At 43.1% G+C, this 13,962-nt stretch overlaps 1 protein-coding gene across 4 annotated transcripts in view; it reads right to left on the reverse strand.

Moving 5' to 3' along the window:
• DNM3 (dynamin 3) overlaps positions 1-13,962 on the reverse strand; it is a gene marked incomplete at both ends in the record, with an annotated part of 508,438 nt that overhangs the window by 315,042 nt on the left and 179,434 nt on the right. For all 4 annotated transcript variants that reach the window (XM_080699096.1, XM_080699095.1, XM_080699094.1 and 1 more), the window contains 2 exons: positions 4,845-5,005; positions 5,540-5,638. In XM_080699096.1, coding sequence (XP_080555222.1) covers positions 4,845-5,005; positions 5,540-5,638 — 260 coding nt within the window. The remainder of the gene's footprint in view (positions 1-4,844; positions 5,006-5,539; positions 5,639-13,962) is intronic.

A 13,962-nucleotide genomic window follows, 5' to 3' on the forward strand; every position in this document is an offset into this window, starting at 1 on the left:
GCCCTTCCCTCCCTGCCCCTGGTTGATGCTCCAGCTCGCTTCAAAGTCACTACGCCCTTGGGTTCTCTCTGCAACCGCTGACCCTAATGAGGCTGCCCAGTACCTCCGCAGCACGGATTGACTTATCCCATCTCCAACCTTGCAGAAAGGAACTTGAAGTTAGAATGTGGTCGAAGCAAAGGAAGCCAGGAGTCCCGGGTGCCGCCTGAGGTTGTCAAGACCTAATGGATCAACACACAGGGAGTCCCGAGTGCCGACCAACTGGACTCGGCAGCTTGGCAGGTGCTTCCTGACTCTGCTGCCTCTGAGCCCCACTCCAAGTCTGGCTGGTCTCTGGCCTTCAAGAATTAAATTCCAGGACAGAGTGAGGGGGAGTTCTCTCTGCTATTGATAACTGCCTGACCACTGACCACGTGCTTGGCATTTCCTGTGAGATCACCTTCCAGCTCAAGATCAGGGCGATGAAAACTTCTGTAGGAACTTGTCTAACAGGACCCAATTAATAATAAAGCAGGAAACTGGGCGTGGTGGCACATGCTTGTAATCCCAGAATTTGGGAGGCTCAGACAGGAGGATCGCAGTTCGTGAAAAATAAAAATAAAAAGGGCTGAGGATGTAGCTCAGAGGTAGAAACTGAGATCACTCCCCAGTACTGAAAACAAGCAAGGTTGAGATATGAAACCACATTGTTCAACTCTTTGCTTATGCAGTTAAAAAATTCTAAATTATGATCTTCTTGAACTGTTTAAGTAATATATGCATGTTCAAGAGAAAAAGATAAAAATTAATATTGACTTTGTAGACACATAGGACAAAACTAATTTAAAAGTAAGAATAAATATACTCAGAGGGTCACTGAAGAAGCGATTTTAAACCATCAGTATGTGTACCCGAGTCTACCTAAAGATAGCTACTTGATAAATCTATACTTATTGAAGCCGGGCGTGGCAGTGCACATTTGTAATCCCAGCGAGAGGCTGAGACAGGAGGATCTCAGTTCGTAGTCTCAGCTACTTAGTGAAGTTCTTTGCAACTCAGTGTGACCCTGTTTTAAAATAAAGAATAAAAAATAGAACTAGGGGTACAGCGTGGAGGTAGAATGCCCCTGGGCTCCATCCCCAGTACTGCCAAAAAAAATCGATAGTTATTTAATGTCAATACTTCAAAACGATATTCTTCCCCTGTGCACAGGTGTGAGTGGTTACTGGCTCTGAGCTGTGTTGCTGCTACACCCATGAAGCAGGAAACAATGAAAGGGAGAGGACTTTGTTCCCAGCAGCAATGTCAAGAGTGCACACTACTTGGGAGGCTGAGACAGGAGGATCACAGGTTCGAGGCCAGCCTGAGCAACTCAGTGAGGTCCTGTCTCAAAATTTATAGATAAATAAAAAAGGCTGGGGGATAATTCAATGATAGAGCACCCTTGGGTTCAATCCCCAGTACCACTAAAATAAACACGTAAATAAATAAAATAGAGAGAGACAGACAAGGACCCGAGTCCTAGAGTAACAGCAACAATGAAAAACCAGCAACCATCCAAACAGTCGGGAGGACGGGTAAGTGGTAAAACACCTGGTTCCCACCGCAGTAAAGCCCACTCTGTTTTCTAAAGCACTTCCTTCTTTTGCTTCCAAGACCCCAGGCTCCTCTAACTTTTCTCTTAACCACTAGGATGTACCTTCTCCGTCTACCTTGTCAAGTCGTCCTCTTTGTCAGGCTGGGGATGCGGACATTTCTCAAACCTGGAGCCTCAGGCTCTTCTTAGTTAATTCTCTGACCTCTCTTAAAGCAACCACTGCCCCTGCACCACCACCAGCACCACCGCCATCCATGATTTTGACGGATCTGTAAACCCGGCAGCTTCTACAATGTTGTTACCACCAGGCTCTCTGCGCTGGGCATCTGGAGTGGACCACTGGCTTGATTTTCTTCCAGGATGTGTCCAAGACACTTCATTCTCAACATATCCCAAATCAGGTCCCTGAGTCCCTGATCTTCCCCACCTTGCTGGCTTCTAACAGACTGGAGCTTGGGAGCGATCCTGACTCTAACCTCATCGAGTCCACCTCCAAGATCTCAGTTGTCCTAAATATCCCTAAAACCTTTTTTTTTCCATCTCCCACAGGCCCTGAGACCTAGTCACCATAATTTTTTATCACCTTTACTCAACTGGTCTTTCCAGTTTTGTTCCTAACTGGTCTGCTCCTAATCTTCCTGTCCGCAATATCATGTATCTTATTTTAAACCCACCGATCATTTTCCTAATCATTTCTCCTAAATAATCCCCCATTGCTCTGCAGATAAGAGCTGAAATCCTTAATCTGGCCAACAGACATCACGGGACCCAACTGAACGGCGCCTCCCTGGCTTCCTCCCTTCTTCCCTGCCGCCCAGACACAACGGCGTTCTTCCAGCTCTCCACACTGGCAGGCCTTGCCCTGGTCTTTCTATAGAAACTGCCCCTCAGGGTCAGAGGTATTAGTACACATTAAATCAGTAAAAATAATTATCCTTGTTTCGAATGTCACATAAGGTCTTCAACACATGGGAGAGTGGTTATGCAAAAGGGCGAGCCCTTCAGTACAACATGCATTCAACGCACTCAACCAGGATCCAGTACATCAAAACTTAGAGGTCGCTGTGGTGAATCAAATGGCCAGTTGTCTTCTTCCATTTTTCTAGTGTTCAAATCCGAGTTTCTTTCAAACTTTATCTTTTAGTGATTTCCTCTAAGATTCCTTCGGGTCTCTATAGTTTTCTCAGGCCACTACAGGCTGGACAGCAGTTGTCTAAAAAGAGCTTTCTCAATGTTAAGTGTCTCGACAGAGTGTTACGGCTCTTGCGTGACAAACCAGTGCTTCCTCTCTAAAATATATTCACATTTTGTGTGTGTGTGGTACTAGGGGTGGAGCCCAGAGGCTTTTCTACCTCCGAGCTATACTCCCAGACCTATTTTATACTTTATTTGGAAACAGGGTCTCACTAAGTTGCTGAGAGCCTCACTAAGTAGCTGAGGCTGGCTTCGAACCTGCGTGATTCTCCTGTCTCCGCCTCCCAAGCGCAGGGATTACAAGCGTGCACCACCACGCTGGCTTATCTTCACGTCTTAAAATGATACAACCAAGTGCTGCCTCAGAGCTTCCACATGCTCTTACCCTTAATTAAAAAGCGTAAACTCCACAGACGTCTGCATTGTGTCACTTAAAAGAAAAAGTGCACTGCTGCTTTTTATTTCCTAAAACTTCCTCAGCTACGTCTAAATGTTTCAGGTCCCACGTCACTTAAGGTGACAGGCTTACTGGTCCCCTCGAGGCACTCACATCAGAACGCTCATTTGCCGCTGATTGACTAAGCTCACAGAGAAAGAGCGGGAACATAACTACTGAGAATATTTACCAGGAAGCTGCTCGCCATGGAACGTCAGTGTCAACCAAACCAGACGGGGGCCTGTACGCAGTGACAGTGACACCGCTGTGATCTCAACTCCAAGAGAGGAAGAGATATATACAGCCAACTATGTGCACTGGGTGTGTGTGTGTGTGTGTGTGTGTGTGTGTGTGTGTGTGTGTGTTTGTTTGTTGCAGTACTGGGGATGGAACCCAGGGACATTTTACCTCTGAGTTACACCCCCAGTCCTGTTTTTTAGTCTTTATTTTGAAACAGGGTCTCACTGAGTTGCGAAGGGCCTCACTAAGTAGCTGAGGCTGGCCGCGAACCATGATCGTCCTGTCTCAGCCTCCCAAATGCTGGAATTACAAGCGTGCGCACCATGCCCGGCTGCACTGGTTTTGGGTGGGTTTTTTTGTTTGTTTGTTTGTTTGTTTTGTTTTGTTTTTTGGTGGTCCTGGGGTTCCTGGAAGCCCTTCTACCTCTGGGCTACACTCCCAGACCTATTTTTACAGTGTTTTATTTGGAAACAGGGTCTCCGGCTGGCTTCGAACCTGCGTGATCCTCCTGTCTCTGCCTCCCAAGCGCGGGGATTACAGCGTGCGCCACCACGCCCGGCTGCACTGGGGTTTTAAGGAAGACGTGTATACAGATTATGGGGTGGGGTGGGCAGAAGGCCCAACTCCAGTTCTATTTCTTTTGCAGAAATGGGTTACCCAAAAAGTGCTTCAGATTAGTGGGTTTCACTGATTACTTAATGAAGACTTGTTTTGAAGACTTTAAGAAACAAATGAATTCTATTAAAAAAAACCATTAAAATATTTTTTAACACAAAGTTTAACTTAACCATTACATGTTGGTATTTGGAAAGCAGATCCCAAGAAACCAACTTTTCAAACCTACACAAGCTTTTCTTTTCCTTCCTTCCTTCCTTCCTTCCCTCCTTCTCTCCTTCCCTCCTTTTCTTTCATTCTTCTTTTTTTTATTTTTCCTATGGTACTAGGGCTCAAACCTAGGGCATTCCACCTCTGAACTACAACCGTAGCCCTTTTTAATTCTTATTTTGTATTGAAACAGGGTCTCACTAGGTTGCTGAGAGTTTTGCTAAATTGCTGGGGCTGGTCTCAAATCCTCCTGTCTCAGCCTCCTGGGTACTGGGATTGCAGGCATGTGTCACTGCACCTGGCTAAGTTAAACTCCTTAGGACCACTCCATCTCGTTGGTGAATACGTGCTCAGATGTCCAGCCCTGTTCATGTTCCGGAATAAGTACGCGTCTCTGCTTTGGTCACTGGCTCTTCAATAATAATAAGGTAAATACAATTCATTGAGAAGAATACTTGCGTAGCTCTATGTATTCACATTCATTTAAGCTGAATGTTTTAGCTTTGAAAAAAATAAATTCCAGTAGTCTACACATTTAATAAACGTTCTTGTTGCTTGAAAGAACATCTTTACCTGATTAAGGACCTTCTGAAGGTGCGGGGTCCCCATACGGTCGGCGATATGTCTGTAAGCCGGATGTGAAAGAAAAAATTTCCTTTCGGCCAACATGGCCGCCTTGATGTCCTTCTTCCCGTCTATGTCCTTCTGGCTCCTGTTGACCACCCCCACGTAACCTGAAACAAAAACATGCCTGTGGGGCTGGCCTACCTCTCCCGCTCTCTCTAGGGAGAGCAGACGTATTTAAGGCCTGAAGATTAGGTTCCTTTTCAAAACTCAATCTGAAACAACAATATTTAGCAAAGGCCTGAACTTGGCTCATGGCTATGTTTTGGCACCAACAGAATAATATTCCTCACCTTGAGAAGCCTGTGCATTTTAAGAGAGCACGTCTCTTAGCAGCTGTCATACAGCAGGCAAGAAAGTATCACACACAAAAAGAATGGTATATATTTATGTAGCCTATGTTGAATATGTATAACCTCCCTTCAAACCCCTTCCTTTTCCTGTTATTTTAAGGGATCTTTCTCCTTTTGGGTCTTTTTAAATACACCATTTGGGAACATCATGCCACTCCATGAGGAGGATAGCTAATAATAAACCCATCCCTTACAACAGAGAAAGCATCAAAACCAAGACTCGCTGTGATTTTCCGGTCGCCTCTCTGCCACATTATCAAAGAGCGCCCTAGGCGGAACGCAGTACGTTACCCCTGCGGAGAGGTAGCAGCTTGTTCTCCAGAACATCCCTGGCATCCGTCCCTTCATCCATAAGGTCCAGTTTGGTGATGACGCCAATGGTTCTCAGACCTGCATTGTAAACAAAGCCAGCATTACACAACGCACAGAGGACTCACGCACTGTAGAGACTGTGTGTCTCCAGGCGAGAAGGAAAGCTCAGATTCCTGGGCCTTTCCCTGGTCCTCTTTCTTACTTGGCTTCTAATCTCCCGTCACCCCACTCTGGTGAATTTCTACTGATAGGGAAGACAGTTGCGAAACCACCCATCTGTATGTAAGATAACTTTCCATCCAAGAGAGAAAAACAAACATCCGTATCACAAAAATACTTCTAAATATGGTCAGATCTCTTAACCACAGGGATGTGTTCTGAAAAAAATGCGCTATTAGATTTCATCATTTTGCCAACGTCATAGAATGTATATATGTAAGGCTAAATGGTATAGATCAATCTCTGAATGAGCTTTTTAATGTTTAAAAGTATGGTGTGGCAAATGCGTAAGCTAGTAACAGTCATGTGTCATCATTATCTGGCATTGGGTGTTACACATAATTCTATGTGCTGTGCTTTCATATGACTAGCAGCAAAACTGGCTTGTTTATACCACAGACACATAATAATAATTATGCGTTGATATGATGATGATAGTAATACACTGCACCGCAGTGCTGATAGCTATGATGTCATGAGGAAGTCCTCAGCTCTACGACAGTCTTGTGGGACCCCCATCACGTCCACGCAGCCTCTCACAGATCGAATGTCCTGTGTCGCTCGTGGCAGTGGAGGGGCTTATTCTTGGATCACACGTCAATGGTAACTGTGCACTTTAACTTGTCTCCAAAGTACTCTACCTACTATGGCTGCCTTAAAGTGCTATGCATTACTTTATTCAAAGCAAACAGACAAGTCAGCTCTGCATGAACTGGTGGTGGACAGTGTGTCATACGCTAGGAATATGACTGATCCGTTCCTGAGGACTTGAAGTCAAAGAAATGAGAAGAAAAGTCAGGTACAGGACGGAGCTACCACCAAGAATCAACCCGTAAGTCCCGTGGCACTCACTTTTCTTAGAAAAGGAAATATGGTTTAATGGACAGACGGCCAAGTGATGAATGAGGAGCCTTGGAGTTTTGCCCAAAGGCAAGTCACTTAATCTCTGGGTCTGTTTTCTTCATCTGAGAAATAATGAGCGGGAGCCTATGATCGCTGAGCTTTCCCCCAGTAATAATTAACATAAGAAGCTGGCTTTCTATGTAGCACATCAGATACATGGTATTTGTCATTGTTTTCTTCATTGGGTGAAATGGAAACTATTTGCCTAATGAGTCATAATTACTAAGGTCATTTCTTTGGACTTCCAGTTGAACAGTTACTAAACACACAGATTTCAATTTTCAACTTGAAACTACTCCAAAATAATAATGTCTAATATTTATTAAGCCTGCTATGGCTTTTTATAAATGGTTCATGTCTGGATTCTTCTAATCCTAAGAAACAGCCCGACTATAAATTTTTGAAAATTTGAGAGACTATCCTGCCTAAAATCATATATAGGCAGTGGATCCAGGCAATCTTGGCTAACAGCCTATACTTTTACCAATACACTGCTTTATTCAGTATATATATGAATGAATATATATGTGAATGAATATATCTATATGAATGAATATATAATACATATGAATATATGAAGCAATATATAATCTATATATAGTATACATGGATATAATAGTTATATAACATTATATATACTGCAAAAGGATATGTAAATGTGTGCTTAAACCAAACAAGTCAGAGAGAATGGGAGAGGACTATATAAAACATTTGAAAATGGACACCCCAAAGGATGACTGATGGCTAACTTAACAGACCAGAAAAGGCAGAAAATTGAATCAAGGAAACCAATCACAGGAGAAGCCCAGACGCTGATAATTAATTTTACAGCATTTGAGGAGGCTCACGTCCTAAATGATGAGGTCTGCCTTCCTCGGTCCAGCTCCTAATCTGGCTTCAAGACAGAACAGGATGGCAGCATTACCTGCCCTAGTCCACATGCCCCAAGTGAGAGGATTCTGTGTGTGGAGATTGGCCATTACAAGAGAAAAACATAGATGCTGACTTTCAGAAGAGCCACAATCAACATCCTGCTGGGAAGTCTACTACCCAATAAGCAAACACACCTCACTTTTGAGCCTCCTGTCACCTATTAACCTTTCATCTTGAACTTTTTTTTTTTTTTTTTTTTTTTTTTGGTGGTGCTGGGGTTCCTGGAAGCCCTTCTTACCTCCGGGCTACACTCCCAGACCTATTTTTACATTTTTATTTGGAAACAGGGTCTCCTAAGCCAGCGCCGCGGCTGGCTTCGAACCTGCGCGATCCTCCTGTCTCTGCCTCCCAAGCGCGGGGATTACAAGCTTTAAACGAACAACCATGAAGATTCTCTGAAACTGAAATGCTCAACTTTGTAAGGTAGAAAACTGGAAAAAAACAAAGTTATTGCAAATTGCAAAAGAAAACTTTATTATTTTCATTCAAACTTAAGAGAAAAATGAAATCATCGTATTCATAGAACAAGAACAGAATGCAATAAAAAGAAATATTCAAACAAAAAATCTCAATAACTAAATATACAAGAGCAGAAATGAAAATGTTAACAGAATGGTTGCAAGAAGTTAAGGAATCTCCCAGAAAACAAAAGAAAAAGGACAAAAAAATGGGAAAGGAAAAAACATTTTTAATAGCTACAGAAATGATCATGAAGATTCAATATCTGAAGAACTCATTCCAGAAAGAAAATATCAGGAAAAAAAGTTAGAGGGTAGGAGATATCCTATTCAAGAAAATGTCCTATTAATAACAGATATGAATTTATAAATTGAATGAACTCACCGGGTATCCAATACAAAATGAAAACACACATACACAATTTATCATATTATTTAAGGTTTCAGAATACTAGGAACATATTAAAAAAAAGAGCCTGAAAACCGCCCAGATACATTTTTAAAAAGTCACATAAGCTGGGCCTGGTGGTGCACACCTGTAATCCAGTACTTGGGAGGTGGAGACAGGAGAATCACAGGTATGGGACAGCCTCAGCAATTTAGTGAGGCTCTGATCAACCTAGTGAGACCCTGTTTCAAATATAAAAAATAAAATAGGCCTGGGGGTGTAGCTCAGAGGTATAATGCCCTGGGGTTCAACCCCAATACCACAAAAATAAATATAAAAAATAAATAAAGTCACATAGAAAGGATTGCGAATCACTATCACATCAGTCCTCTCAGAATCAAACTAGAGCCGGGCGTGGTGGCGCATGCTTGGAATCCCCGCACTTGGGAGGCAGAGACAGGAGGATCGCGCAGGTTCGAAGCCAGCCGCGCTGCCTTAGGAGACCCTGTTTCCAAATAAAAATGTAAAAATAGGTCTGGGAATGTAGCCCGGAGGTAGAAGGGCTTCCAGGAACCCCAGTACCACCAAAAAAAACCCAAAAAAAAATCAAACTAGACATGTAAAACAAAAGAGCAATGTTTTCAAGCTTTTGAGGAGAAATTATTTTCTTATCTAGAATTCTAAATTATCAGTACATGCAGCAGTTAAAAAAAAAAAAACATACATTCAGACTTGCAAATTCCCAATATGTCTCCCTCCCTTTCTCATTATCTTAGGTAGAGTTGTTGAAGATTCTGTTCCCAAAACAAAAGAGCGACTGAGAAAGCGGAAGACATGAGACCCAGGAAGCAGAGATGCAGCCAAGAAAGGGAGAGAATTTTCAGGATGGTGTTTGTTCAGGACAGCCCAGAGCAAAGCTAAGAGAGGGACCGATACCCAGGACCTGCTGGAATATGAGGGTGCAGAGTCCTGGACAGGCAGATGCCTTCCTCTACACACACATGAATGAAAGTGGCAGACTACATAATGCCCCATCTCTTAAGGGTGTTACGAGAGCCAGACTGCTGCGGCAGAGGCGGGAAGAACATGGGTTCCAGATATGCAGAGGACCATGCTAGCGAGCAAGCAGGGGGGGGGGGGGGAGGGAGAGGGAGGGGTGAGCGCTCCAAGAAGACAATACAAAGAAGAAAGGGAAATTCAGCCATAATTTACCGCTCAACTGAGCTGTGAATAACATTTTTAGAATCATAAAAACCCTTAGCAAATAGGGCTGTATCATACTAGAATGAAGAAAGACACGAGACCTACATGGGTGTGAGTATGTCTGGGTATGGGAGATGGAAAGTCAGGAGTATTTCAAACAATAGCCACAGTAGTATAAGCTTATTTCATAGATGCATGGAGGTAAATACCAAAAGAAAGAGCTAAAAGGTTTGCGATCGCTTCCGGAAAGCAGAACTCAGGAGTCGGGCGATTGAGGTGGGCAGGAGACTGACAGTGTTTACTAAAAAGCTTTGGGGCTAAAATTTTTAAGTTACATATATTTATAGCTTTAATAAAAAAAAAGATGTAAAAACTCCTTTATTTCTGGAAAAGCAGCCACACTTAGTGGGCCACTGGAAGAGGACTATTTTCTTTTTCGCTGTTAGTTCCACAAATAGACGGCTTAAAGTCATCAATGAACTCCTGCTGGCAGACTCAAGACCTGCATTAAGGGATCTCAAAAAGCCATTGTCAGAAGAAATTTCAAAGGGTTTAAGTGCACTCCCCTGGAAACCCAAAGACCTGGATAAAACAGAGTACATTGTTGAGCCCTGATTGTATGCCAGCCTCATTAAGGACTCCAAATGAAAACCATATGAGGTAGGTACTTTGACTTTCTCAAATTGTACAGATCGGGAGAAGTGAGAGAGAGGAAAAGTAAACTGGCCTCCGGCGTCCCGGCTGCTACAGCAGGGAGCTGTTATTCCCATCCAGCAACCCAAGTCCATTTCCATCTTTAATCCCAACGTTTTTCTGCCCTCCTCCCAATTCTTATTGCATTCTATAAGTCATAACTGTGTTATTTGGCAACTCAGTCGTAGCATTTAGGCCTGTTTATCTACAGAACTGAAGGTTGGACTAGCTGTCTCTTACTACCAGAATTCCGGGAAGGAGTCTAACAGATTTAAGAAAAGTTATGTATGGCAGTAACTGAGGAACAACTTGGGACCATTGTTAACTTCCCACTACAAGAAAAGAAAAACGAAAAGTTGATAAAATTGTGATATCGTATTTTTTTTTGTTTTTTCTTTTTGTTTTTTGTTTGTTTGTTTTGGTGGTACTGGGGTTCCTGGGAACCCTTCTACCTCCAGGTTACACTCCCAGACCTATTTTATATATTTTTTTTAATTTGGAAACAGGGTCTCTTAAGCCAGCGAGGCTGGCTTTGAACCTGCACGATCCTCCTGTCTCCGCCTCCCAAGCGTGGGGATTACAAGCGTGCGCCACTGCACCCGGCACGATATCATGTTTTAATTGTGCGTCTCTTTGGTAATGAATAGCCACAAGAAGAATGCATACCAAGAAATCCTGATGGACATCTTGATAAACACACAACACACTTCAGAAATAGATGCTCCCCTAGCAGAGCACTGACTCAAGGAGGGCTGTACCCCGCGTTAGCTCTGTGACATTGGTCTCCTCATCAGTAGGAACCCATTCCTCAGGGTTTGCATTTGCTGTCCGGGGATAATTATCAACATTCCCTTTAACTCTCAGAAGATTACCTTTCTAAAGGACAGATTAAATGCTCACTCTAACTCATGAAAAGGAAAAAATAACAAGCCTGTGATTTAGAATTGAATCCAGTCTGGCACCTAACGAGCATAGATGTTACCACTCTATCCTACCATGTAAAGAGCTGAAAAAACTAAGGAACCAAAAAACCTTTCTAGATCTGTCAGAGATACAAGATCGCAGAAGAAATTACCAAAAATATTTGGAGAGACAGGTAAACACAGAGAATCACAATTTATCAGAGTAGAAACCTCTGAGCAGAAGCTTCCATGGGAATCAATGCCAAAATAGGAAAACCTAAACTATCATTGCTGGGGCTAATTTGTCCTTCAAAAAGGGCGTCTTTGCCAGGTATGGTGGTGCACACTTGTAATCCCCGTGCTTGGGAGGCTGAGACAGGAGGATCACGCAGGTTTGAAACCAGCCTCGGCTACTTAGTAAGGCTCTCAGCAACTTAGTGAGATCCTGTTTCCAAATAAAATATAAAATAAATAGGTCTGGGAGTATAGCTCAGAGGTAGAAAGCCTCTGGGTTCCATCCCCAGTAAAAAGAAAAAAAATTTTAAAAATTAAAAAGGCCGTCTTCTGAGAGTTAGAGGAAATGATGTTAATAATTATCCCAGGAAGCTGTGATGTATGATTGCCTTACTGATGTAGTTTCCTACTGATTGGGAAACTAATGCCCCAATGTTTGGGTGGAAAACTTAAATTACAATTGCTGGACAACTCTGAGCATTAAAAAATACAGGTAGAACTAGTTTTGAGAGATCCCCACATTTTTTTTTTAAGTTTTGCTTCTATGAACTAAAGGAAAAGAGAGGAAAAGAGAGGAGAGGAGAGGAGAGGAGAGGAGAGGAGAGGAGAGGAGAGGAGAGGAGAGGAGAGGAGAGGAGAGGAAAGGAAAAATTCCCCCTCACATTTCTGGCAGGGAAGGGAGAAGAGTAATTAGCTCAAAAAATTCCAAAGCACTTGGTTCCTCTTAACATGGCCAATGCTCAGGAGAAACTGTTTAACCAGGTCCAAATCTACTGGGGTCTTTTTAAAATAAAAAAATCTGAGACTAAGCCGGGCGTGGTGGCGCACGCTTGTAATCCCCACGCTTGTAATCCCCGCGCTTGGGAGGCGGAGACAGAACGATCGAGCAGGTTCGAAGTCAGCCGTGCTGGCTTAAGAGACCCTGTTTCCACATAAAAAAAAAAAAGTATAAAATAGGTCTGGGAGTGCAGCCCGTGGGAGTGTAGCTGGAGGTAGAAGGGCTTCCAGGAACCCCAGTACCACCAAAAAAAAAAAAAAAAAAATCTGAGGATTAAAAAAAAATTCAACTCTAGCCTGCTCTGGCTTCTACAAAAAGGAAGAGGAATGCCCACTCTCGCTCCTTCTAGCCATCTGGCTCACTTAGGTGGGTACAGTAGATTCTATGCAGCTTTATGCGGTCAACATTCCAGGAACACAGGCTCACTAAAATACTGTGACCTCATGGGGCCGAAGAAGACTCACCCCCATTCCACACCTTGCTACCTCATTGCTAAATTACTAAATTACGAAAGGAGTGTTCATCATAGTTCCCAATACCCAGAATATCATGTCTATTGGGGGAAAAATTACAAGGCACACTGAAAGACAAACAAGCAAAACTCCACAACAGTTTGAAGAGGAAACACAAACATGAGAAACAGATTCAGATATAACAGGGATGTTGAATCATCAGACTGGAAAGTTAAACAATTGTGATTACTATTTTAAGGGCCGTCGTGAATAACACACACGCCCTGCAAGAACCTAGGAGCAATGAGAGTGGGGAAATGTAAGTCCTGATAGAGTAAGAAAGGAACGCTAAAGACCAAAAACACTGTAACCGAAATGAAGAACGCCTTTGGAGCTCATTATAGACTGGATGCAGCTCAAGGAAGGAGAACTGAGCTTGAGGATACCTCGACAGAGACTCCCGAACTGGAAAAATCAAGAGGTAAAATCGGGGTGTGAGGGAGCAGACTAGAATATGCAAAAACTCTGGGACATCCACAAGCAGTGTAATATATACACACGGGAATATCGGGAAGAAAGAAAGAGAAGAAAGGAATAGCCGTTTGATGCAATGACAGGATTTCCCCCCAAATTAACATCAGACACCAAAATACACATCCCAAAAGCTCAGAGAACCCTTAGTAGAATAAATATGCCCAAAAGACATACCTGGGTATATTATGTTCTAAGTCAGAAAAACAAAGAAAACAAAAATATTCTTGAAAAAGGCCAGAGGTGGGGGAAAAAAATCTCTTGACCTATAGATGATCAGAGATAAGAAATACATCCAACGTCTTAGAAGCCCTGCATGCAGGGAAAGGGGGTGAAATAAAACACCAGCCTAAGATTCCATACCCTGTGAGACTATTCCTTAAAAGTGGAGGAGGAAGCCAGGCGTGGTGGCGCACACTTGTCATCCCAGCATTCAGGAGGCCCTGACGGGAGGATGGCGGTTCGTGGACAGCCTCAGCTACTACTTAGTGAGGCCCTTTGCAACTCGGTGAGCCCGTTTGAAAATAAAGAATAACAAATAGGGCTGGGAGTGCAGCTCAGAGGTAGAATGCCCCTGGGTTCCATCCAGTGGAGGAGAAACAAAGACTTTCTCAAACTAACAAAAATGTGAGGGAGTGCCTTGCCAGTACACCCGCCTCGCAAGAAATGTTAAAAGAAATTATTTAAATAGAGAAAATAATACTGGTC

Source organism: Muscardinus avellanarius (genome assembly GCF_963383645.1).
Source record: "Muscardinus avellanarius genome assembly, chromosome: 7".
Classification (NCBI taxonomy): Eukaryota; Metazoa; Chordata; class Mammalia; order Rodentia; family Gliridae; genus Muscardinus; species Muscardinus avellanarius.